Here is a 25,130-nt window from a genome sequence, read left to right on the forward strand (position 1 = left end):
AACAGCCGATCCGTTCGGCGGGAGCTATTTTCGGCCACTTGGCGCGTGCGCACGGCCTCCCGGATGTGCCGGGCGGCGTGCGCGAGCTCGCCGACCGCCTGAAGTCGAATGAGGCTCCGAGATCTCCTCCGCGGTGCTTATAAACAGCCGATCCGCTCGGCGGGAGCTATTTTCGGCCACTTGGCGCGTGCGCACAGCCTCCCGGATGTGCCGGGCGGCGTGTGCGAGCTCGCCGGCCGCTGGAAGTCGAATGAGGCTCCGCGATCTCCTCCCGGTGCTTATAAAGAGCCGATCCGCTCGGCGGGAGCTATTTCCGGCCACTTGGCGCGTGCGCACGGCCTCCCGGTGGTGCCAGGCGGCGTGCGCGAGTGCGCTGGCCGCTGGAAGTCGAATGAGGCTCCGCGATCTCCTCCGCGGTGCTTATAAAGTGCCGATCCGCTCGGCTTGAAGCTATTTCCGGCCTCCCGGTGGTGCCGGGCGGCGTGCGCGAGCTCGCCGGCCGCTGGAAGTCAAATGAGGCTCCGCAATCTCCTCCGCGGTGCTTATAAACAGCCGATCCGCTCCGCTGGAGCTGTTTCCGGCCACTGCGCATGCGCACGGCCTCCCGGAATTTGAACACATTTCGTCAATAAATTTCGCATATTTCTGATTGAATTTTGAAGTTTAATATAATGCAACAATTGAGCTCGACTTATACAAAGGATATATCATAAAATCGTGAATTTCCGTCGAATTTTAGGGGGTCGACTTATACACCGAGTCGACTTATACACCGGCAAATACGGTAAGCAGAAAAGTATATTCACATATTAAATCAATAAAAGAAACACTTTAAGCATATAATTATACCTACACACCAAATCAATAAAGAAGACATAACTAGACATTTTTGATAAGTGGTGATGAGAAAGGTTTTTATAACTTTATGATCTGATATATATTTCTGAGCACTTTGAAATAACAAATAACTTTTGATATATTGCCTAAATAGCTTAATGACCCTTAAGGAACTTTGTAATGCCTGATGTTTTTTCTCTAAATCATGGACACGGGCAGAGTCTTCTTGACCGTTCAGTACTTGATTGTATCTTATGTTTTGACTAATGCAAGACGCAAGACAAGAATTGTGATTGAACTCAACCAACCTGTGTAAGTCTAATTTGTGCTTCAGTGTCTTGGCATTTTCCTAAATCTTAAGAAATCAAACGAGCACGCAGTGAGTAAATTGGATAACAGGTGATTGGCAATGGCTTTTGCCGTGAGGCGCAGATAACGCGCTCCCTAAATTGTGGACAAAATCCAACAGTAACCCTCTCCTAAAATTTGTAATGGTTTAGCTTTTCAAACATGTAAATCGAAGTGCACCTCATTAATTAAACACACACACATATACACCATTTTAAATGGGGGTGGGGGACATATTCTCATGGGGCTGACGTGAGGATGTGTTACCCCCATGTAATTTGGGCTAGGAATGAGGGAACTATTCAAATTTGCCACACAACCTGAACAGACCCCCAGGAAGACAGAAAAAGAGCCATTTGGAGTCCAGGACAAACCGTTCTCAAAATGGGGGGTCGGGGACATATCCTCATGGGGCCGCCGAGAGAATGTGTTCCCCCCGGGAGTTTGGCCTAGGAATGAGGGAATCTGTTCAAATTTGCCACACTACCTGAACAGACCCCCAGGAAGACAGAAAAAAAACTGCTGGAGTCCAGGACTCACCGTTCTCAAAATGGGAGGGGGGCACAAATTCTCACAGGTTGACATTTTTTATAGAGTTCCTGTAACAATTTTTTATCGCCCCTCCCCACCACCTGTCATTTTGCTTGGGACAAAAGGAACCTTCAGAACTGAAATGTCTTCTCAATTATTCATTCAAACCAATTCACTCAATTCATTCTCGTTATGAAAGATTTGCTCACAAAACGTGTGTGGCTTTTTCTTAAATGAACACGTTTGACATTGCTATAGCGTCAGCTTTTAATTATATTGCGCTGTCATTTTAAAGCAAATTAATAAATATTAATTTGCTGTGAAAATACCTGAGTAATAAAATGGATGGATGAATGATAATCACAATGAAGTATAAAGTTTCCTTTGTAATATATACTCCTTGTAGCATGTAATGGTACCCAGAAAAAGGAGTTTCTTTGCATCGAGGTTTATGCAAAGAGCTCACGTAATTATATCGTTGCTTTTTGGTGAAGTGATTGAGTGTTCCGTCTGTACGACTGGTCTTTGAATCCACCCCGCTTCAACGGCACAATGCGAAGGAACTTAAAGACATCAAATGAGAATAATCCTTTCTAAAAATTAAAATTGACTGACGCAAACGTGAATTCTTCATGTTTTTATTAAAAATTAGTGCTGACGCCGTACGACGCTGTACGGCATCGGTTTTTCGCTTTCAAAACAAGGCGTGCGCGCTCCCGCGGCAGGGGGAAATTAATCTCACGGGGGACCCAAATCGAGCACAACCGGGTCCATACTTCTGAGTACGTACGCGCACTTGAGTGTGCACCGAGCTTTCTGGCACGGCTTCCGGGAGTAAATGCGCGGGTGGGCGTTTCCCCACAGTCATTGCAGGGAAGTTTCATAAATCAAATTTTCAGGTTTGGTGGGCCATATTAAACCAATTTTAAGCAATTTGTCCATAACTTTACCAACAGTGACTCCCGGAAGCTCTTCTCGCGTGGCCCGGAAGCAGACTTTTACAACTTCTTGTTGACTCGCCGCACATGTACGTCGGTCAAGGTGCAGGCCGCTAAGGATTCGAAAACAAGAAGGACGCAAGACAAACTGTTCTTTCGCTATGTTGGCGCAACTGGGCCTGATCGGAACCATCCGGGACGACGAGCAGAGTCCAGAAGAACCTGACAGCGAGTCCGAGTATGAGGTAAGGGAGGCCGGCCCGGCGGTTCCGGGAGCCGATCTCTTCCCGAGGAAGGCGCATTTCAACCAAGTGAGAACAACCAAATTGGAAAAAGACTTATTCCTTAAAGAAACAACATGTATGTTTGTTTGCTATTTACATGGACATTTTTATTCACATTTCTTCTGTATTTCTTATCCACTTTTTTACCAACTGTTATGTTACATTTCAAATTTCCTCTGGGTCAATGTGTTTTAGCCTGTCGCCACATATGCAGAGTGGGCTTGGCGCGCCAGAGTGACCTGTGGCGATAAATCCACATTTTAAGTAGGACTCCAGAAATGTTCTTTTAAATGCAGCTTTCCTTTGTTTAGAAGTCGTAGCCGCCACTTCTTCCGTCTCCTCATTGGGCTTTTTTCCCTTTCCGAAGAAGCTTTCCAAACATTGTGGTTTCTTGCTCATTTTTGCTTGCTTCGCGGGCTCGACTGAGGTGACATGTCACGTGACCAAGACAAGCGTCTCGACCTGAAGCGACAGATGTAATTGGGAGAGAATCGCCAATATTTTTCAAAATAAATTATTACTCATTTTTGCTAGCTTTGCGGGCTTGACTGGGGAAACATGTCACGTGACCGGGACAAGCGTCTTGACCTGACTTAATTGATCGTCGATTTAAAAAAAAAAAAAAGAAAATTTGTGCGGCTTGGCGGACCGGTATCGGTTCGCGGCCCGGTGGTTGGGGACCCCTGCTGTAGCGCACTCATCACAAATGGATTTGGATGTCACAAATTCTTTGTCATGAATGTGCTTCAAGACTAATCATTTGAGACTTTATTCAAACTAAATTTGACCAATTGTGTCAATTGTAAATATTTTGCCATTTTGAAGAGTCCAGGTCTCGTCCTTGGATGGACGTCAGTTGTTTTGTTTGGACACCCAAAGGATTGTTGGAGAACGGCTGACAAGACCGCCCAATGGGTTGCCGAACGTTTGGTGGCGTTGTTCAAGTTGTGATGGCCTTGCGGGTGCCTTCCAGGAAGAACCCATCGTCCTGAACCGGAAGAAGAAGTTTGGCAGCCAGGGCGCCGGAGACTTTGACCGCAACTTTGTGTTTGGAGAACAAGATACGTGGGACCTTGGCGATGACTGGGCCGTGGCAGACGTCATGAAGCAGCTTAAGAAGAAGGTACGAAGACACGCCAGCCTGTTATGGGCTGACTGTTTGCAAGTTGTGCAATTTTTGCCCAGGGAGACATCAAGCTCTGTGCCACTCTCTTTGCATTCTGGCGGCCGTGGGCTCCTTTCCGCGCGCATGTTTTGAGCGGCTTCTTTTGGCAGCAATTGCAAGGAACCTTTTGTGCACAGCAGTTTGTAAGTCATGTCCTATGTGTTAGTCCTGGGCCGCAAGTTTCTATTTGGCCCTGAAATTGTGTTGTTTTTTTTTAACCCCCAGCCCTTTGTGGGTTTTCATTTCAAGTTTATACCCCCCCCCCCCCCCCCCCCCCGCCCCCCCCCAACAACTTGTGTTGTATAATGGACAGTCGGTCTGCTCCAAACTGGGCTATGTTTCCCCTCAATTCTCAAGTCAAGTTTATTCACGTAGCAAGCTAACGCAAGCCTTGCTGCAGACAAAGTGCAGAATGTGCGTTTTTATTTATTTAAATCTCACTTGATTTCCTGCTGCTGTAACGTGGGGCGCAGAAAAGTCTCACCACTCTGGACCAGAAGATTGACAAGGTGCGGAAGAAGAGGAAGGCAGAGGTATGTCAGCCGTCAATTTCCCGTCGGCTCAGCCTCTGCTTCCTGGCGACGGAGGTTCTACTTTCCATCCACTGGGCAGGAGAAGGCGTCTGCGGGTCAAGAACATTCTGCGGAGAAGAAAGAAATGGCCGAAGGTGAGGGGGATGCAAAGTCCGAGGATAGCGAGGATGCCGAGTACGAGTTCAACTCTGCCGACGAAGAGGTTCTCATCCAAGCAGGTGAGGCTATTTTTATTTTTATTTTTATTTGTGTGACTGACTTCCTGTTTTGTGCCGGCAGACACGCTGCGGGAAAAGCAACGTCGCGGGAGGAAGAGGAAGTCCGATGAGGAGGGGGAGGTAAGCAAGGCCCACTAGGAGCATTGGAAAGCAGGGGCTTATCTTGTCATCATGGTAAGGGCCAAGCCTTGCCACGTCTTTGTGTTGAGGCCCCGGCCGTCCATCCATAGAGATGGCTGCACAACGGACAACGTTCTTGCGCGCTTGTTTTTGGCAGCGTTTGCCTAACAGCCAACTGGGAGGTTTTGCACCTTGCTTCTGTTGGCGAGTTCCCAGGGCAGCCGTTGACAAATGTGCGCACACGTGTTTGATGCCTCTGTGCGTGTTCAGGCGCAGTCGTTCCACGAAGACGCCTCGCAGTTTGATGACACGCTCACCTTTGATGACATGAACCTGTCCAGACCTATCCTGAAGGTAACCGTGGTGAATGGCCACTGCCAGGTCTGGCATACGTAAGACCAAATACCGAAAGAAAGAAAAAAATAAATAAAAGGAAACTCTGCGGGTGACAAACCCTGTCAAGTGTAGTTTTAAGTTCTAATATCGCCATTCATCATCCATCTTGGACTGGCCTACCAATGTCACAATGTGATGAGGCCTAGTTTTTTTTTACATCAGCAATGTGGGGGCGTAACTACGAGAAAAAATGCTAAAGAAATTACGCCGGGAGAACAAAAACTCAGAAGAAAAGAAAGCTTTTATATTAGATGAGAAACTATCTAAGCAATTACCAAGAAATTGTCTTTTTCAACCTTCATTTGTGTACCTGTGAGTGACTGAGCTGGCGGTTGTTGCCCCTCCCGCAGGCCGTTGCGGCCTTGGGCTTCAAGCGGCCCACCCCCATCCAGAAGGCGTGCGTCCCTGTGGGGCTAATGGGCCGAGACCTCTGCGCCTGCGCCGCTACGGGCACAGGTACACCGGCTCCCTGTCAGCTGCAACTTGCCCGCGGCCGTCCGTCTCAGTTTGGTTGGTTTGTTTGTCCGTCGCAGGAAAGACTGCCGCTTTCATGTTACCGGTTTTGGAGCGCTTGGTTTACAAGCCCGGTACGACGTCCCAGGTTACCCGGGTGCTGGTTCTGGTCCCGACCCGAGAGCTGGGCATCCAGGTTCACTCGGTGGCGCGGCAGCTTGCTCAGTTCACCTCCGTCACAACATGCCTGGCTGTCGGTGCGTCTGCCCCTTGAGTCATCAATTTTGTTGTTTGCATTCAATGTGTGTTTTATTCCCGGCAAGGCCTTTATTGTTGTTTAAAGAAATGCAGCAACGGTGTCACAGTAGAGGCATCCATCTTGGGCTTAGAGGTGTCAAAATGGAGCCCTGATCATATTGTTTGACAAGCATTTCAAGAAGCAGCTAAACCCTTGGAACAGTTGTCCAAGACCTCTGATTGCACGCGGTTGTTCTTTGCTTGTGACTTTGCCACTGATAGAATCTGACTCAAGACCCTGGGAAACGTGTGTCTAATATTTCCGGAAGAGTATTTGGGCTGGGTAGGCGGCTCTGACCTCTTCCCCTCTGGGCATCCTCTCAGGCGGTCTGGATTTGAAGTCTCAGGAGGCGGCGTTGAGAGCGGGTCCGGACGTCCTCATCGCCACCCCGGGCCGACTCATCGACCATCTGCACAACGCGCCCAGCTTTGAGCTGACGCACATTGAGATCCTCATTCTGGACGAAGCCGACAGGTAGAGTCGCATCGCTTTACCAAAGGCGGCTGGGCTCGATGGCCCGTGGCAGTTCGGTTGTGGCGTTTGTTGAAAGCTTGATGTTTTTTGTTTTCCCCAAGCATGCTAAATCTATAGCGCGGCCGTGGGCAAACGCACGCTCACGAGCGACCTCTGCGAGTTGACCTCAAATGCTTTTGGTTTGCTCATTAGGATGCTGGATGAGTACTTCGAGGAGCAGATGAAGGAGATCATCAGGCTGTGCTCATACAACAGACAAACCATGTTGTTCTCCGCCACCATGACCGAGGAGGTATCCAGCGAGCGAGCGACTCACCACTGCCTGTTCACTCTCAATGGAACCCCGTTGCGCGGCCAGTTTGGGGGCTTTGAGTTGAGAGGTGAACTCGCGCCCGGGCCAATTGTTTGATGTAGAGCGAGAGCCGTGCGCTTTTTTGGATTAGACGCAGCCAAGGAGGCAGACGATTCAGAATTGGAGCCCAGCTTTGTTTTCGGGGAAAAGGGCAAATTTGGTGTCACAACTGGCAGGGGAAAAAAAGCATACAATTTTGATTTCAATCAGTGCCTCCATGCATACAACTTTTCTTCAACAATAGACAACTTTGAAGTAAAGCTACACTGTGATGACAAAAGAAACTTGAATCAAGATCACATTGGCAGATGCAAAGCCAGAACAAAGTCGGCGCGCTCTGGTGCAAAATGGCGGGTTGAGAAATAAGAGCGCTGGTCTGGCCAAGTTGCTTCCGGTGCACCTGTCTGGCATTTCGTGGCACGTTGGGCTATGCCCCGAGTGGCTCTTATTTGCACGCGCGAAAGTGAATTCAATTCAATGAATGAATCAGATCTCACGTTGGCTCGTTGATGCGGGACCGCGAAGGAAGTTTTTTAGACATTTTCAATCAGAAGCTTCTCTGCATCCTCAGGTGAAGGACCTTGCGGCTGTCTCGCTCAAACAGCCCGTCAGAATCTTCGTGAACAGCAACACAGACGTGGCTCCATACTTGCGCCAGGAGTTTGTGCGGATCCGAGCCAACCGCGAAGGCGACCGCGAGGCGGTGGTGGCGGGTGGGTTGTCGTCGTGTCGTGCCCAACCCGACGCTCCCTTCCTGTCCTGACTTGTCACGCTTGTGTCACAGCTCTGCTCACCAGAACATTCCAGGACCGTGTGATGGTCTTCACGCAGACCAGGAAGCAAGCACACAGACTGCACATCCTGCTGGGTCTCATGGGCCTCAAGGTTGGCGAGCTGCACGGGGAGCTCAGCCAGAACCAGAGACTGGAGAACCTCAGGCAAGTACCTCACCTCACCCGAGAAGTGCTGGCCGCTGATTTGAGTGCGCGTTTTACCCGCCGATCTGATTTCAAGATCCCAGCTTATCGACGGGTTGCCGTGATTAGCCACACTTTTGCCTAGCTTGGAAAGTGAATCTTGTGGTGAAGCCAAACTTGACAACCTGTCCCAAAGCCTGCTGTTCAAAGACAATCTGACGGGAGAACTTTGCGCAGGCGCTTTAAAGACGACCAGATCGACATCCTGGTGGCGACGGACGTGGCGGCCAGAGGTCTGGACATTGACGGCGTCAAAACGGTAATTACCTCCCTGCGTCGTCCGCACACGCTCAACCCGCTCACACACGCTCATTCTGCGTCCCTATCAGGTCATCAACTTCACCATGCCGTCCACCGTCAAGCACTACGTCCACCGCGTGGGCCGCACGGCCAGGGCGGGACGCTCAGGACGCTCCGTGTCGCTGGTTGGCGAGTCGGAAAGGAAAACGCTGAAAGAAGTGGTCAAGTCAGCCAGAAGCACTGTCAAGGCCCGCGTGCTTCCTTCAGGTAAGCGCGCATGTACGCCCCGCGCTGCCTTGGCTCACCGGCTTGTGAAAAACTGAATTGCGGCCGTTGCAGACGTCATCCTCAAATTCCGAGACCTAATTTCCAAACTGGAGAAGGACATAGAGGCCGTGGTGAGGCTGGAGAAGGAAGACCGAGAGATGGCCGCCTCAGAGGCCAAGGTACGCACCCTAATTTGAGTACCTCAATCCCCCCCCCAAATACCACAGGAATTTTTTACTTGCCTTGCGTGCCACTTCAGTCTTTGTTCATAGACGGCAGTTTGGATTAGAGGCCAGATCTGTGATTGGTTCGAACGTCATTGTTTGCGTCATCGATCGAGTAAGATGTTGCGGCAAACACAGTCGCACACTAACTATTTAGGCGGAAGGGGTTTCACACGGTCACACGGTTTCTACTACTGATCAATATTGGCATCAACTCTGGAAACAGACTTGTTTCTTCCCAGCGCAGTTGTGGCTCAATTTTGTGTGTGTGTTTTTGGAGTTGAGTGTGGCCCAGAAACGTCTGGACGGCTCTGCCTCCAACGACACTCGGCGAGTTTGGTTCCAGACACAGCAGGAAAGGAAACAGAGCCGCAGTGAGTAGCAGTCCATGGCGTGCCACCAGCCGTTCAGCAGAACAGAACGTGCTCATTAACCAAATTGTGTGTCACATGTGCGTGTAGTAAATAAGGCGCTGCAGGATTTCGACTTGGCCCTGCGAGGGAAGAAAAAGCGCAACAAGTTTGTCAAGGACAGCAAGAAGAAAAACATGACGGTCGGGGCCTTTGGCGTGTGCACAAATTGTATGTATGCGAGAAGGTGTGCCCTGACAGGTGATTTGCGCCTTGTAGGCGGAGGAGCGCGCTCAATTTGAGATCCTGAAGGCTCAAATGTTCGCCGAGCGAGCCGCCAAGCGCGAACGCCGGCCCAAGAGAGCCCGAGCCATGGCCGATGATGAGGACCGTGACATGGTGCCCCTTAAAGGTCAGAAAGCCAACAAGCGCTCCTCCATGTGCCTGGTGTACCCGACTCACTCAAGTGTGTGCGTGCATGTCTGTGTATACAGCCAATCTGAAGGCGGCAAAAGGAGGCAAGTCTGCCTTCGACCAAGAGTTGATCAACGTCAGCAACAAAGCCCTCAAACACTACCGAGCTGGGTGAGAGCTCTCTCGATTTTGGATGGGACGAATGTTGCGCCGACAAAGCGTTCGAGGTGCCTCGTTCTAATTGGGACTTCTCACACGATTGCTTTGGAGCCTTCGTTCGGGCCTCCTGGTGGAGAACAACAAAGGACAAAACTGCCCAAATGAAATATGCCAACGCTTGGGAGCTTATATCAAGCTGGAGCGGGCGTGCCAAACCGATTTGGGGTGGTTCGTCCTTTCTAAGAAATTCACGTGAGAAAGACCTGCGATTGTGCAGATGATGTGCGGGCACGGTGTCTTTGTTGAACGTTTGTCACTTTATGATATGGAAGTGCGTGCACGTGTTGCAAGCTTCAAAGTAGTTGACCGCTTGGAGAAAAGAATACTTGGTGTGTCGGATTGCGTTTTGGCACCTGCTCCATTCAGCTGCTCACGTTCTCAATCACCATGCCTGCTATAGAGTTTACAGTTTTGAACTTTTTGGTTTAAATTATACTCTTTTTCTGATGTTCTATTTCTTACGTAGGCCTTATTTGCATTACATGCCCGAAAGCTTGATGCCTCACGTTCCGATGTTCTAGTCAAGTCAGGTTTATTTGTATAGCCCTAAATCACAAACAGTCTCAAAGGGCTTCACATAGCCAAAATTGACAATTATTCTCAAAGCATCCCCTGATCTTAAGCTCCCAAAAGGGCAAGGAAAAACTCAAAAAAAAACTGCCAGGGGAAAATGAGAAACCTTGAGAAGGGACCACAGATGGAAGGATCCCCCTTTCAGGATCACCAGGTTGTGATGGATGCAGGCACAAGTAATACATAATATGAAAATCAATGAAAAAATGGATGTCAGAGGTGCCCTCGATTGTCCTGGCAGTGTCTTCAAGGAGGTTGAGCTGCAGTTTCTTCATCTTGAATTGGTCCCCGAGAATCCAACTAGCCGCTATCAGCTTTTGCGCCACCTAACCCCCTCCCCAGCCAGGGAGGTGGTGGGCAGAGAGAACAAAACAAATTCCGGCCAAATCGGCCACTACAAGTTAGTTAAAGGCCATCTCATAGAAATGTGTCTTTAAACGTGTCTTAAATGTTTCTACTGAGGTAGGAGTTCTAATATCCATTGGTAGGGCATTCCAAAGCTCTGGAGCCCGAATAGAGAATGCTCTAGAACCTGCAGACATTTTCTTGGCCCTCGGTGTAACTAAAAGACTAGCGTTTTGCGAACGAAGGTTACGAGACGGAACATAAGGAACGACTAGGTTGACGAGATATGAAGCCGCTAAGCCATGCAGTGATTTATAGGTTAGTAGAAGAACCTTGAAGAACCTTCTATTTCTTACGCAGGCCTTATTTCCACTACACGCTCAAAAGCTTGACGCCTCACCGTTTGTATTTTCTCAGGCCGTCCTTCACAGACAGGAAATGTCTCGGTTTGGACCGGAAGCGCTCGGGAGGCTCCAGGTTTGTTCTTTTGTCTATCTTTGTCAACTTCTTTTCTTGTCCTGCTTCATCTTCTGCTTTTTCTTTGTGTGTGCGTGGGTCAAACAGGTTCAAGAGGAAGTGAGTGGGCTTCCAAGCGGCAGTTGCTTGTTTCTGATGCCTATAGTGTTCATGTTTTTCTTGTTGTTTTCCAATTAAAGTCAGAAGAATATTTCTTTGTGGTGGGGTGGGGTGGGGGGCTTTATACCAAAATGCACCTGTCCGGTGCTCTTGAACAACAAGAAAGGCTTGAAAAAGTCATCGTGGCCGTTTCTCACCTACAATTTTGGGACAAGTGCCCCAAAAGGGATGTTAAAAATTCTAAAAAAAAAAACAAACAAACAAAAAAAACACCTTATTCCTACACCCCATGAGCCTTTGTGTGAGCTAGGCGGAACTGAAACTGCGAGCGTTTTGTTTACAAGGTAAACCTTTGAGAGTATGCTTCCCATCGAATCACAGATTACAGCAAATGTGGGAATGTAAGTTGTTGCACCTGAGAAGAGAGACCAGTTCATTCCTGCTAATGTCGCAGAGTAGGAGGAGGAGAAATAATGAGGACAATGTTTATGTTTGAGTTTTCATTTCAAACATGCAGCCATTAAAAAAAACATTAAACAAAACTGAACAAAAATCTACAATCTTAATATGTAACACATGTATGCCTACCGCAAGCCCAGTTCACAATAGCATATCTTACGTTTTCTCCCACGGCGTCTTGTTATTGTGGATGTTGTGCGCTAGTGTTGGCTCGTGAGTGAACGATTCGTTCAATAGAACGAATCTTTTCAGTGACTAGATAACTGCCTTAAGTGATTCGTTATTTTTCAGTTCATATGACTTCAACCAACATGCAATAACGTTACTTCTTCCACACAGTAGGAGTCGCATTGAAGCTGGTGCCACCCCGCCGTAAAAGAAAACTAAAATAAATGACGTAACTTCCTGTTTACAAACGAGTCGGTGAATTGCATTTCCCGTTCATCAACTGAACGGATCTGTGAGTGAACGAGTCAGTGAATGAGCAATTTGCCGTTCCTGTTCAGCGCGAGAACGGATCAGTGAGAGAAGGAGTGCTGACTTTCCCGTTCGCGAACGAGTCAGTCAGTGAACGTCCTTCCCGTGCATCAATGGATCAGTCATCAGTGTTGCGTCTCCTGGCGTGAGCAATTCAGCGAATGAACGTGAACTATGTTAGCCAGAATGTAGATTTACCATTTGTCCATCCGTCCATTTTCTGAACCGTTTAGTCCCCACGCGGGTCGCGGGCGTGCTGGAGCCTATCCCAGCCATCAACGGGCAGTAGGCGGGGGACACCCTGAACCGGTTGCCAGCCAATCGCAGGGCACACAGAGACAAACAACCATCCGCACTCGCACTCACACCTAGGGACAATTTGGAGTGCTCAATCGGCCTACCAAGCATGTTTTGGGGATGTGGGAGGAAACCGGAGTGCCCGGAGAAAACCCACGCGGGCCCGGGGAGAACATGCAAACTCCACACGGGGAGGGCCGGAGGTGGAATCGAACCCGCACCCTCCTAACTGTGAGGCGGACGTGCCACCCAGTGCGCCACCGAGCCGCCAGATTTACCATTTGCCAAGGAGGGAGGGGGGGGCGAACAATTCGGTGAATGATTCTTTTGAGTGAACTGATTCTAAAGATTCAAATCACTTAAAAGAACGGGAATGCTATGGTGCGCAGACGCAATATGTCTGAACGACAAATTCCGGGTGCCTGCCTCCTCTGGCTCGCCACAACCAATCAGAGGTAATCTCTTCGAATATCCATGACATTTCGCGGGCTTTCTGTACCGCGTGACAAGGCTTGGCGGGAAAGTGAAGGTCTGGCGTATAGAAGCTCGAGAGGACGCAAGGAGAACAAGCATAATGGCTGTGAGTTACTTTCAGTCTTCTCCTTTTACTTTAGATTTGGTTATAGTTTTCGTCTCTTTTACGCGCGGTCCAGACTCAGGCGTGGAGGAGGGCGACGTGTGACGTGTTTATGTTTCGCCGAGTGGAGTTTGGGCGAGTTTGTCGTCGAATCAAATGGCGCAAAGTTGGTCCAAGGTGGACAGTATCGCTTGGGGTCGTTTAGTGGCGTTTACGTGGTAGTGCCTTTATCCTTCCTACGAGGGTAATAAAATCAAGCTAGAAAAGAACATTTCCACCAACCAGCATTCAAATACAGGCTAAATATTGATCATAATGAGGATTTACTCCAAAATTGTTGAACAGTAAAAATACCTGCAATTTTCCCAAAAGTGAAGTCCATACCTGATTAGACTATTGGGGGAATTAGCATCATGTTACATGAAAAACTTGAAACTTAAGTCAACATTATGTTGGAAGAATAGAAAATCATATAACAAAGTTATAGTTTCATTATTATTATACAACACTTCAATTACATGGAAATTGTGTGTGTTCTCCTTGATTTGTGTCTAATAATACATGTTGCGTGGACAGGATTCATCTGAGCCGCAGCACATGGCCGCGGACAGTTCCGAGCCCCTTTCCAGGAGGGGGGACCTGACCTCCAGCCCTGGCAGAGACTTGCCCCCCTTTGAGGATGAGTCCGAGGGCTTGTTTGGGGACGTCGCCCTGCCCACAGACGAGGAAGAGGAGGCCGGCGATGGCGAGGAGCTGATCGGAGACGGCATGGAGCGGTGAGGAGCGCCGCCGCCACAGTTTGCTCACATCGACAGATAATTGAAAGGTTTGCGGTTGGCTGCAGTTTACCACAAGGTTGCGGCAAAGCACCACTTTTGTCTAAATAAGGCTCCTCAACTTCCTTCCAGTCAAGCATTGTAACGTAGGCAAAATGAAGATGGGTTAGCCCCACCCCAAGACCACCACTAGCTTTGAAATGCTTAGAACTATCTAAAAGGGTGTTGAAGCACTCCCGCTGTCCAAATTATGTACCTTGGCTCACCGAGTTTTATGGCCCTGAGATGTCAGAAATAGGCGAAATAGCACAAAAATCCTCAACTCACTTCGACTCAGTGGTTGGGAGCCAGGATGCCAAAAGGTGATAATTTGGCACCTCTTTTGGCTAAGCGAAGCCTCCCGATGCCATCGTGCTGTCGTGTTTGAGGTGTCACCTGAAGCAAAAAATCCATATCAGTTTTAAAAAAAGGCTTGCGGGTCGGTGCATTCAGGACCAGCTGAGCATATTGTGATTTGTGGCTTCCAATGGTAATTTTTGATTGCTGGAATTATACGGGCGCGCATTTGCTACGTTCGCCGAGATGTCTGTGGTCACGTGCGCCGTTGTCGCTGTTACAGGGACTACCGGGCCATCCCGGCGCTGGATCACTACGAGGCAGAGGGTCTGGACCTGGACGAGGAGGACCTGGTTGAACTGTCCCCGGGAGTCCGGGCGGCTGCTGAGGAGGCCATGAGGAGGCGTGATCGTGAGCGGGGCCTCAGCGGGCGCCTCAGGAGAGGCCTGCTTTATGGTCAGACACGCCGTGCTGCACCTGCTCACTCGCTACTTTCGACTTGCTTGTAATTCATGTTTGGGGTAGGGCAGACGTTGACCGCATATTGTCAGGTCCGCGCTTGGGTTTAGTTTTTGTGGTTATTTTTTGTCTGGGTGTGTCATTTTTGTCAGGATTTTTCATTTGGTTACTTAGACAGCGAAGACGAGGATGCCGAGCGTCCGGTAGCGCGGCGGCGGCGGCTGGCCGAGCGGGCGGCCGACGGCGGGGCCGACGGCGAGGAGGAGGAAATGATCGAAAGCATCGAAAACCTGGAAGACATGAAGGTGGGCCCCCGCCTGCGCCGTCTGCCTTCGGCACACTCAACCGCCTCGTCCCGCTCCTTGTCAGGGTCACACGGTGAGGGAGTGGGTGTCCATGGCCGCCCCACGCCTGGAGATCTACAACCGTTTCAAGAGCTTTCTGCGCACGCACGTGGATGAGAGCGGCCGCAACGTCTTCAAGGAGAAGATCAGCGACATGTGCAAAGGTGAGGCCAACCCACCGTGCATGCAATTTCAAGTTTGAATAAGTCCGCATGAGTTTGTGGTTTGCTGCTTGATTTATTTATTTATTTTTATAAAGGCTTTATTATTAGTTTTAGCTTTGTTAGTTTTATCTTGAGTGTTATTAATTTCACAGGTATTGGGCTATAAAATTATGTAGAATTCTCAAACAACTGTCTCTGAGCGTCTTTCCTCTGCAGCAAACGTAAAATTGGTGCGTTTCCAATCAAGCTTGAAAGCTTAAGTGCTGCTCGAAGTGGCAAAGACAAAAATGAAAGCCCCCTGAAGTTATAGTAAGTTTCTTTATCATCGTAAAGGCCTTCCATGATGAGTATTTGGAGACGGAGTGAAAAATAAAAATCTATAAGTTCTGCCAAAACACTGCTCGATGTTCAAAAGATGGAGAATTGGGGGCGGGGGTTTCAAATCAACACCCATCGCGTGTGACTGCTTTGCAACAGGTTTTGCGTTACCGCGATAAATATCTGCCCATCGAATTTTGCGTCAAGTTGGCACACTTGAGTAGATTGTGTTAAGTCGAGTGACCTTGGCGTGTGTACGCAGAGAACAAAGAGAGTTTGGCGGTAAATTACGAGGACCTGGCGGCCAGAGAGCACGTACTGGCTTACTTCCTGCCTGAAGCCCCCACCGAGATGTTGAAGGTAAACCGGAAGAGACGGCTCGCCTCCGGCTTACCGCTCAAATGTAAGCCGCTTGTTCTTTCCTTGCTTCATTGCTGTCTTGCTCTCTTTCTGCTGTCCATTCTTCCTACTTTCCAACCCTAACCCTTCCTTCAGGTGTTTGACGAGGCAGCCAAAGAGGTGGTGCTGGCTATGTACCCCAAATACGATCGCATCGCCCAGCAGATCCACGTGCGCATCTGCAACCTGCCGCTGGTGGAGGAGATTCGCTCCCTCAGGTGGGGGCCGCCGCATGCAGGGGCTCTAGGAACAAGGCGGCCGGGGCAACTCAGTGGGTCCGGTCCATGTCTCTTTGTTGGCCTGTTGCCATTTCCCGCCTTGTCTGCTCTGCAGGCAGCTTCATCTAAACCAGCTGATCCGGACCAGTGGGGTGGTGAGCAGCTGCACCGGCGTGCTGCCGCAGCTGGCCCTGGTTCGCTACAACTGCAACAAGTGCAACTTTGTATTGGGACCCTTTTTCCAATCCCAGAACCAGGAGGTCAAACCGGGCTCGTGTCCCGAGTGCCAGTCGCAAGGACCCTTTGAGATTAACATGGAGGAGGTGAGGGCCGCCGCCACCACTGGGCTCTTTCTTGAGCTGCTTAGACGCCGCTTTGCCTCACCCCGGTAAGTCTTCTTGGGCTTCCTTCAGACTGTGTACCAGAACTATCAGAGGATCACCATCCAGGAAAGTCCTGGCAAGGTGGCCGCCGGCCGTCTGCCACGCTCCAAAGACGCCATCCTGTTGGCCGACCTGGTGGACAGCTGCAAGCCGGGAGACGAGATTGTGAGTGATGGCGCGGGCCGCCTCTGCAAAGCGGGCCTGCTTAAAAAGTCATCCACACTCCCAGGAGCTGACGGGCGTCTACCACAACAACTACGATGGCTCTCTGAACATGGCCAATGGCTTCCCAGTCTTCGCCACCATCATCCTGGCCAACCACGTAGCGCGCCGGGACGAGGGCGTGGCCGTGGCAGAGTTGACGGATGAGGACGTCAAGGCCATCGTGGCTTTGTCCAAGGACGAGTGCGTTGGAGAAAGGGTGAGGAAGAGAGAGAAACTGGCTGCCGTTAAGTGGCGCCTCCTCGATCAGTGGCCAGTTTTCATGACAATTAGTGTATCGTGACTAAAAAGCAAAAATCCGCGTTGTCTGTCCAGATCTTCGCCAGTATCGCGCCGTCTATCTACGGCCACGAGGGCATCAAAAGAGCGCTCGCTGTGGCCGCGTTCGGAGGCGAGCCCAAGAATCCTGGTAACAGTCACGCTGTACCCTTTCTGCAGCACTATGCCGTCTCACTGGCACCCTTTACCGCCGGCCTTTGTTTCAGGCGGTAAGCACAAGGTGCGAGGCGACATCAATGTGCTTCTGTGCGGAGACCCCGGGACAGCCAAGTCGCAGTTCCTCAAGTAAGACAGACCGGGGTTGATGTGGGGTATGGCTTGCCATGACGCGGTTTTCCTCATGCAGGTATGTAGAGAAGGTGGCCAGCAGGGCCGTGTTCACCACAGGCCAGGGTGCGTCTGCCGTGGGCCTGACCGCCTACGTGCAAAGGCACCCCGTCAGCCGCGAGTGGACGCTGGAGGCTGGGGCGCTCGTGCTGGCCGACCGCGGCGTCTGCCTCATAGACGAGTTTGACAAGGTAACGTGGTCGCTGGCATAGCACTGGCGGCCTCCCTCCCACCAAGGCTAACGCACGCTCATGCAGATGAACGACGCCGACCGCACCAGCATCCATGAGGCCATGGAGCAGCAAAGCATCTCTATCTCCAAGGCGGGCATCGTCACCTCACTGCAGGCCCGATGCACCGTCATCGCTGCTTCCAACCCCATCGGTAGGGCGCTTGCTCGCTCGCCCGCCTGCTTGTGCGCACACTGACGACTAGCAAACCCGTTCTTCCAGGCGGCAGGTATGACCCCTCACTGACCTTTGCCGAGAACGTGGACCTGAGCGAGCCCATTGTGTCACGTTTTGATGTCCTGTGTGTGGTCCGGGACACAGTGGACCCTGTGCAGGTACGTGCACACAAGCAACTGTTCCTTGCATGTCTGCTTGCAATCGAGCCCAACGCGTTCCATGCTGTCGCTCATATGCACGCACAATGAAAACAAGAAATGGCCATCGTAAGATGCCTATTTGTCACTTGGAAGATTCAAATCACAAAAAAAGTGTCATATAATACAGGATACCACAATCAATCCATCGACTGAAATCAGGCCAAGAAGACGGCGTGAATGGGCTGTCATTGGAGTTAGTTTCAGTTTGCGTTTATTGTTTTGAAAAGCAGTTTTGCATTTTACAAATTTATTTTCAGTTTTGGTTATTTTTCACCAACATTGACGAGCGTGGTGCCTGTGCAGGACGAGATGCTGGCTCGCTTTGTGGTGGGTTCCCACGTCAAGCACCACCCCAGCAACAAGGAAGCAGCCTCGGAAGAGGTGATCCTGCCCAACTCGTCCAACGTGGCTCCAATCCCTCAGGAGCTGCTCAGGAAGTACATCATCTACGCCAAGGACAGGGTGGGCAGAGCCTCAGGCCCTCAGTCATATGGCACGCAGCCGGCCGCTGATTGACGCTTCTTTGCAGGTTCATCCTAAACTCAACCAGATGGACCAAGACAAGGTGGCGCGCATCTACAGTGACCTGCGCAAGGAGTCTATGGTGAAACACGTGCACGCGCACACATCCACGTGCACATGTACGGCACTAACGCACGCATGCCATGCATGCGGCAGGCAACGGGCAGCATCCCAATCACGGTGCGCCACATCGAGTCGATTATTCGCATGGCGGAGGCGCACGCAAAGATGCATCTGCGCGACTACGTGATAGAGGACGACGTCAACATGGCTGTCCGCATCATGCTCGAGAGCTTCATCGACACGCAGAAGTTCAGCGTCATGCGCAGCATGCGCAAGGTAGGCAGCGCTATGCCGCCACGAGCTATCCAACTAAAAATGACTCACCAATGTTGCACTCGTCCCTCCCTGCCCACAGACCTTCTCCCGCTACCTGGCATACCGCAAGGACAACAACGAGCTGCTGATCTTCATCCTCAAGCAGCTGGCGGCAGAGCGCGTTTCCTACCAGAGGAGTCGCTACGGAGCCCGCGATGATGCTGTGGAGATACCTGAGAAGGACCTGCATGACAAGGTAAGCAAGCGTGCCGGCGGCTGCTTCTGAACCGTCAGCTGAAATACCCAAACACTGCTCAAACCTGCAGCATTTAAAAAAAAAAAAAATCTAAGGGAAAAGCGTGTCTTTTAGGCTCGTCAGATCAACATCCACAGCCTGTCAGCATTCTATGAAAGCGAGCCCTTCCGCGCCAACAGGTTTGTGTACGATGGCAAGATGAAGCTCATTGTGCAGCAGTTCTGAGGCGGGCCAGGGAAAACAAGCAACCTGTAAATAAGTGTACATGTTCGTCCATTCACCTTGTTCGCAATTAAAGGTGACTTTGTTGCACGCACACAGGCGTCGGGAGTATCTTTATGTTTTTAAATTTTAACCGTTTCTGTGATTAGCCCTTGACGTAAGACTTGAGTCAGTGCTGTTTTTACCACAACCAAAACCTTAAATTTCATTAAAAAAACCTGGTTGACTCGAGATTTTGCCGGGATTGGGATCTATTTTAACTTGACAAGAGTTACCCCCCCAAGTCTTTTTTTCAACCATTGACGTTGCGTCATTGCCAGTTCAACCCATTAGGTTGGCCAGTGTTTTTAAAAAAAAAAACAGGCCAACCAATACATTTTTGTAAAAAAATGTTGAAATCACCAAATTGTGTCACGTTTGGGTTCCATCCAAGTCCTTTTATTGTATGTACCAAACTTTGCAATGGTAGTGGCGACACCCATGGGGGCTGTGCAGGTGATCCGTGGACTGGTCAACTCTCTGGTGAGGCTATCATATCGACACCCAAAAACTACTATTGACCCTTGACCTAAATCTATCAATTTTCTGTATTGCTTGTCCCAATGGCGGGGGTGCTGGACGCTATCCCAGCAGTTATCAAGCAGTAGGTGGGGAACACCCTGAACCGGTTGCCTGCCAATCGCAGGGCACACAGAGACGAACAACCATCCATACTCGCACCTACGGGCAATTCGGAATGCTTGATCAGCCTAACTTGCATGTTTTTGGGATGTGGAAAGAAAATGGAGTGCCCGGCGAAAACCCACGCAGGGACGGGGAGAACATACAAACTCAACACAGGGGGGTCGGACATGGAATCGAACCCACACCCTCTGAACTGCGAGGTGGACATGCTATTCAGTGCTCCCGTGCCACCTCCTTGAGATACATTTCTCTTTGCCTCGTGTAAGAGAGTGGGACATACTTGTGGCAAATGACAGGCAGGGGTGGGCGTCCGAGAATAACCGCAAGATCATTCACCGCCAGCAGAGAGCGCAATTTATCTTCTGCAGTGCAAGTGGGGAGAATAAAAACTGTCAAACGAGTTCAGGGTTTACTGCGCCTGCCGCCCAAAGACTGCCGGGAAAGGTTCCAGCACACCCGCGGCCCTCGTGAGGATAAAGAAAAAGGTGTTCAAGAAATTGATGAACGGTAAATACGTTAATCGCTGGCACGCTAAACAGTGAAATCAAAGCAATTAGGTAGACAGTACATTGTCAACAGAAATGCCACTCGTTTCAACTCCGACATTGAAACTATAACCCGAGTATGCCAGTACGTTTACAATGGAGACAAGAGTTCTTTGGTATTACTTTACGAGCTACTGTCTATAGCGTGTATTGGCAATTGGCGTCCGCTAGATAACGCCTTTAGACCATCGGATGTAATGATCTCACACTTCACGATTACAAGTCAAAGAAATGGCACACTTGAATCTTTCTTTCTTTCTTTCTTTCTTTCTTTCTTTCTTTCTTTCTTTCTTTCTTTCTTTCTTTCTTTCTTTCTTTCTTTCTTTCTTTCTTTCTTTCTTTCTTTCTTTCTTTCTTTCTTTCTTCAAAACAAATACACATTAAGATATATTCCTATTCACCTATTTATGAAAGGTAAAGTCAATAACCCAATAAATGTTTCCTTTGTGCGTAGGCGCGCATGTGTGGTTGTGTGTTTAGGGGAAAAATGATTTCATTCACAACTCATTTTCTTGTTATCTCTCGCAGACAGTGACATATTCTCGGGTGCTCACACAAGTACACGACGCGAGTGTGTGTGTGGACGTGCGCGTGCGTGTGTATGTAGTGGGGATTAGATTTAGTGGAGAGGATTATATAACGCAAGGATTTCCCGCCTCTCGCTTACCTGTCAATCACCCCCACGATGAAGACGACGCTAGCACCAGCGCCACTTTCAAACATTTGAAAAAAGGTGGGCCCGATGCAATACTCCAATGATGACAGCGCCAATCAAATATGAGGATGTTTAAATTCATCCATCCATCCATTTTCTGTACCGCATGTCCCCACGGGAGCCTATCCCAGCAGTCATCCGGCAGTAGGCGGGGGACACCCTGAACCGGTTGCCAGCCATCACAGGGCACGCAGAAACTAGCAACCATCCACACTTGTGTTTTTGGAATGTGGTAGGAAACCGGAGGACCCGGAGAAAACCCACGCAGGCACGGGGAGAACATGCAAACTCCAGGGAGGGCCAGAGGTGGAATCGAACCTGCACCTCTGAACCTCCGCCATCATCATGTCGCCCCTGTCCAAATTAGATTTAAAAATAGTCAAACAAACAATTGACTGGGTTTTGATTTCAAAACTACTTATCCATTTTTTTTGTGTATGCGATAGTTGATCAAACATTTGTGTTTGTGACCAACATTTGTGTGAACACAAACACATTTGTGCTCACAGTCGCCCACTTTAAGAGCAGGCCGGGTCACAGTCTGCTAAGATAAAGTTAACTCCTTCCACTCAGCCGACGAGTTCATAAAATTTTTCGCTCAAAAGATTCAATCTATTAGGGATGAGATCACGATGACCGTTCCAATCACCCAGTCAAGACCGCCGATTACGGGAGCTGAAGCTCATTCCCCTCTCAAATTTTAAAAGTGTGTCCCTTGAACGGCTTACACAATAGGTTAGTGCAGCTAAACAAACGTGTTTACTCGACCCGCTTCCAAACTCGTTAAAGAATTATTTCAGATTTTAGGACTGTCCGTCTTAAATGTAGTAATTAATCTGTCTGTCTCCTCTGGTAACGTGCCAACAGCCTTTAAAACCGCCATTATTAAACCACTACTTAAGCAACCAAACCTCGACCCGAACTTTCTCAGTAATTATAGGCCTTTTCAAATCTCCTGTTCATAGCAAAAAATCTTAAAAAACTAGTAGCGCAGCAGCTTACTAATTACATGGTCGCCAATAATCGATATGAAATGTCTGGTTTTAGAGCGAACCATTCCACTGAGACAGCGCTAAAAGATCTCATCTCTCTCTTCGGCAGTCCATCGATTTCGATGATGACGTTGCTCCAGATTAAAAGTATGGACAGTTATTGGGTTGTTTTGCGGCGGTGCATAGCCATGTGGCTGTGCAGGCCGATGCGTGATCCGCAGGTCTTGCCACATGACGGACAGGGGTATATGGTATTGGAGGGCGTTTGCCCTGCAGCACGCTGATGCTTCTGTGCACGGCATTGTATCCTCCTCTCTGTGGCCTGCTCCTGAAGGTGAGTAATATCCTGGTGTCAGGTGGAACTCCAGGTGTGGCGAACAGCACCCAGGGACTCGAGTGCTGTGGGTGTAATGTCACACTTCTTCAGGAGGGTTTTGAGGTGATCCTTGTAGTGCTTTTTCTGGCTCCCTGCAGATCTCTGACCACCCAAAAGCTGGCCATAGAGGATCTGCCTTGGGAGGCGGTGGGTAGGCACGGATCACATGACCTACCCAACATAGATGTTTCTGCGCAAGGAGCAGGGCAATGCTGAGTGTGTGTGTCCGGTTGAAGATCTCAACATAGGGCACCCTGTCTTCCCAAGACACACCCAGGATCCTTTGCAGGCAGTGGATGTGGAAGGCCTCTAGGGTTCGTATGTGCCTCTGTGTCCAGGTTTCTGAGCCATATAGCAGTGTAGACAGACATACTGCCTTATACACAGCTGCTTTGGTGGAGATAGTAAGACTCCTATTCTGGAAGACCCTGGAGCTGAGCCTGCCAAAGGCAGCAGAGGCCAGGCCGATGCGGACCTGAATGTCGTCGTCGATGTTGCAGGAGGGGGACAGAATACTGCCTAGGTAGGTGAAGTGTGGGACAATGGCAAGGTGGTAACCATCGAGGGTGAAGGTGGGCGCGCAGGTTTGGGGGGTGGACTCTTGCACAACTATCTGTGTTTTCTTGATATTAATTTGAAGACCAATGGCGCTGTACAAGGAGGCAACCACATTTAGCGCACGTTGTAGGGTTTGTGGTGAGTGAGCGATGAGAGCACAGTCGTCTACATACTGTAGCTCCAGGATGTGCTGGGTGGTCGTTTTGGTGAAGGCTCAGAGGCGCTGAATATTGAATAGGTTGCCATCCAATCTGTACTGTACCTGTACCCAATTGGAGAGGCCAAGGAGTTTATGAGAGAGGAGGGTGACGGTAGAGAGGAAAATGTTGAAGATGGTTGGTGCTAAACACACCCTTGCTTGACCCCCACATCCACACTGAAGGATGTGGATTGTTGGCCACCAACGCTCACACAGTCTTGCATCCCATCGTGGAACTGACGCAGGAGGTTTCTGAACTTGGGTGGAACCCCCAGCTTTCCCAGCACTTCCCACAACAGTTCCCGGTTGACTGTGTCAAAGGCCTTGGACAGATCAATGAAAGCTAGGTACAGGTCTTTGCAGTGTTCTCTGCATTTCTCCTGTACCTGTCTAGCAACAAAAATCATGTCAACAGTGCCTCGCTCACACCTGAAGCCGCAGTGGGATTCAGGCAGGATGTTTTCACTGATATGGGATGCTAGGCGGAGGAGCATGAGCCGTGCTAGCACCTTCCTGGCCACTGATAAGAGGGAAATGCCTCTGCTCTTCCCACAGTCTGCTTTGTCACCTTTGCGCTTAAAGATTGTTATGATGTTGGCATCCTTCCAATCTTGCGGGATGACTTCAGATGACCAGATGGTGGTGATCAGCTGGTGTAGTCTGCGGTTGAGGAGGTATCCGCCATGCTTCAGAATTTCTGCCGGGATTCCATCAAGGCCCGGGCTCTTGTTGTTCTTCAGGCTGGCGATGGCTTCCCGTACTTCGGCGAAGCAGGGTGGGGAGTCCAGATCAATGACGGGTGGCAGGCAGGGGAGGTCGGCAAGTGTGTCCATGCGGGTTGGGTATGAGGTATTCAGCAGGGTGTTAAAATGCTCCGCCCATCTGTCAAGGATCTGTTGTTTTGTCCTTGTACAGGATAGTACCATCTGCTGATCTGACCGGGGCTATGTTCTTTCTCTGTGGGCCATAGATAGACTTGATGGCATCGTAGAAAGTATGGGAGTTGTTAGTATCAAAGTCAAAGTCAAAGTCAAAGTCAAAGTCAGCTTTATTGTCAATTTCTCCACATGCCAAAGACACACAAAGAAACCGAAATTTCGTTCCCCCCTATCCTACGGTGACAAGACATGGCTCACAACAGACAAACAAGTAAACAAGTATAACAAAAGCGTGCTGAATAAATAATGAATAAATAACACAACAATAAATAAATAAATAAGAGGAGCAGAAAAAAAAAGGAGCAAGTGCGCGTACAGCAGACATTCCCGAAAATAGCGCAACAGTGCCGCACGCTACGCAGAAGGGGGTAGCGAGTTCAGGGCCCTAACAGCCTGGAGAAAGAAGCTGTTGGCGAGTCTGGTGGTGCGGGAGCGCAGGCTCCTGTACCTCTTCCCAGAGGGCAGAAGGTCAAACAAAGAGTGAGCCGGGTGACTCACATCTCTGGCAATCGAGGTCGCCTTGCGGGCGAGATGGGAGGTGTAAATGTCCTTCAGGGAGGGGAGGGAAGCACCAATAATCTTACCAGCCGTATTCACTATGCGCTGCAGGGCCTTCAAGTTCTGTTCAGTGCAGTTACCACCCCAGACAGCGATGCAACTGGTGAGGACGCTCTCAATGGTGCCACGGTAGAATGTAGACAGGACTGCCTGAGGAGCACATGCACGCCTGAGCTTCCGCAGGAAGTACAGGCGGCGCTGAGCTTTCTTTGCCAGTGACGAGGTGTTTGCGGACCAGGAGAGGTCCTCACTGATGTGCACCCCCAGGAACTTGGTGCAGCTCACCCTCTCCACCACAGCACCGTCGATGATCAGCGGCAGGTGTGCTGTGTGACCCTTCCGGAAGTCAACAATGATTTCCTTGGTCTTATTGACGTTCAGCAGGAGGTTGTTGTCCCTGCACCACGTGGTCAGAAGGTCAACTTCCGACCTGTACCGAGTCTCGTCGCCCTTCGTGATGAGACCCACCAGAG

General features: G+C 49.9%; 2 protein-coding genes and 1 long non-coding RNA gene across 3 annotated transcripts; 2 read left to right on the forward strand and 1 right to left on the reverse strand.

Annotated features, from left to right (window-relative positions):
- Positions 1-2,595: 2,595 nt before the first annotated feature.
- ddx27 (DEAD (Asp-Glu-Ala-Asp) box polypeptide 27) lies at positions 2,596-11,223 on the forward strand. The gene is made up of 22 exons (XM_088389972.1): positions 2,596-2,899; positions 3,912-4,061; positions 4,124-4,246; positions 4,577-4,636; positions 4,716-4,854; positions 4,916-4,974; positions 5,245-5,328; positions 5,721-5,826; positions 5,904-6,080; positions 6,445-6,595; positions 6,788-6,887; positions 7,519-7,660; positions 7,732-7,885; positions 8,102-8,183; positions 8,254-8,431; positions 8,504-8,610; positions 8,936-9,029; positions 9,117-9,208; positions 9,285-9,417; positions 9,500-9,590; positions 10,974-11,033; positions 11,121-11,223. The coding sequence occupies exons 1-22, from the start codon at positions 2,816-2,818 to the stop codon at positions 11,134-11,136; spliced, it is 2,382 nt and encodes a 793-aa protein (XP_088246098.1). The 5' UTR covers positions 2,596-2,815; the 3' UTR covers positions 11,137-11,223.
- Positions 10,154-12,197, reverse strand: LOC148390311 (uncharacterized). The gene is made up of 2 exons (XR_015861342.1): positions 10,957-12,197; positions 10,154-10,537 (listed from the first exon to the last, which is right to left on the reverse strand). It is a non-coding gene; the product is annotated as an uncharacterized LOC148390311 (long non-coding RNA).
- On the forward strand, positions 10,979-19,186 carry mcm2 (minichromosome maintenance complex component 2). The gene is made up of 20 exons (XM_088389971.1): positions 10,979-11,033; positions 13,519-13,718; positions 14,338-14,510; positions 14,688-14,818; positions 14,883-15,021; positions 15,602-15,699; positions 15,835-15,956; positions 16,072-16,279; positions 16,370-16,504; positions 16,569-16,760; positions 16,877-16,970; positions 17,047-17,125; positions 17,187-17,358; positions 17,425-17,551; positions 17,620-17,732; positions 18,078-18,236; positions 18,304-18,378; positions 18,453-18,635; positions 18,715-18,870; positions 18,985-19,186. The coding sequence occupies exons 1-20, from the start codon at positions 10,995-10,997 to the stop codon at positions 19,093-19,095; spliced, it is 2,706 nt and encodes a 901-aa protein (XP_088246097.1). The 5' UTR covers positions 10,979-10,994; the 3' UTR covers positions 19,096-19,186.
- Positions 19,187-25,130: the final 5,944 nt, after the last annotated feature.

This window comes from Syngnathus floridae, chromosome 11 (assembly GCF_059516105.1).
Source record: "Syngnathus floridae isolate MCC-2025c chromosome 11, RoL_Sflo_1.0, whole genome shotgun sequence".
Lineage (NCBI taxonomy): Eukaryota > Metazoa > Chordata > Actinopteri > Syngnathiformes > Syngnathidae > Syngnathus > Syngnathus floridae.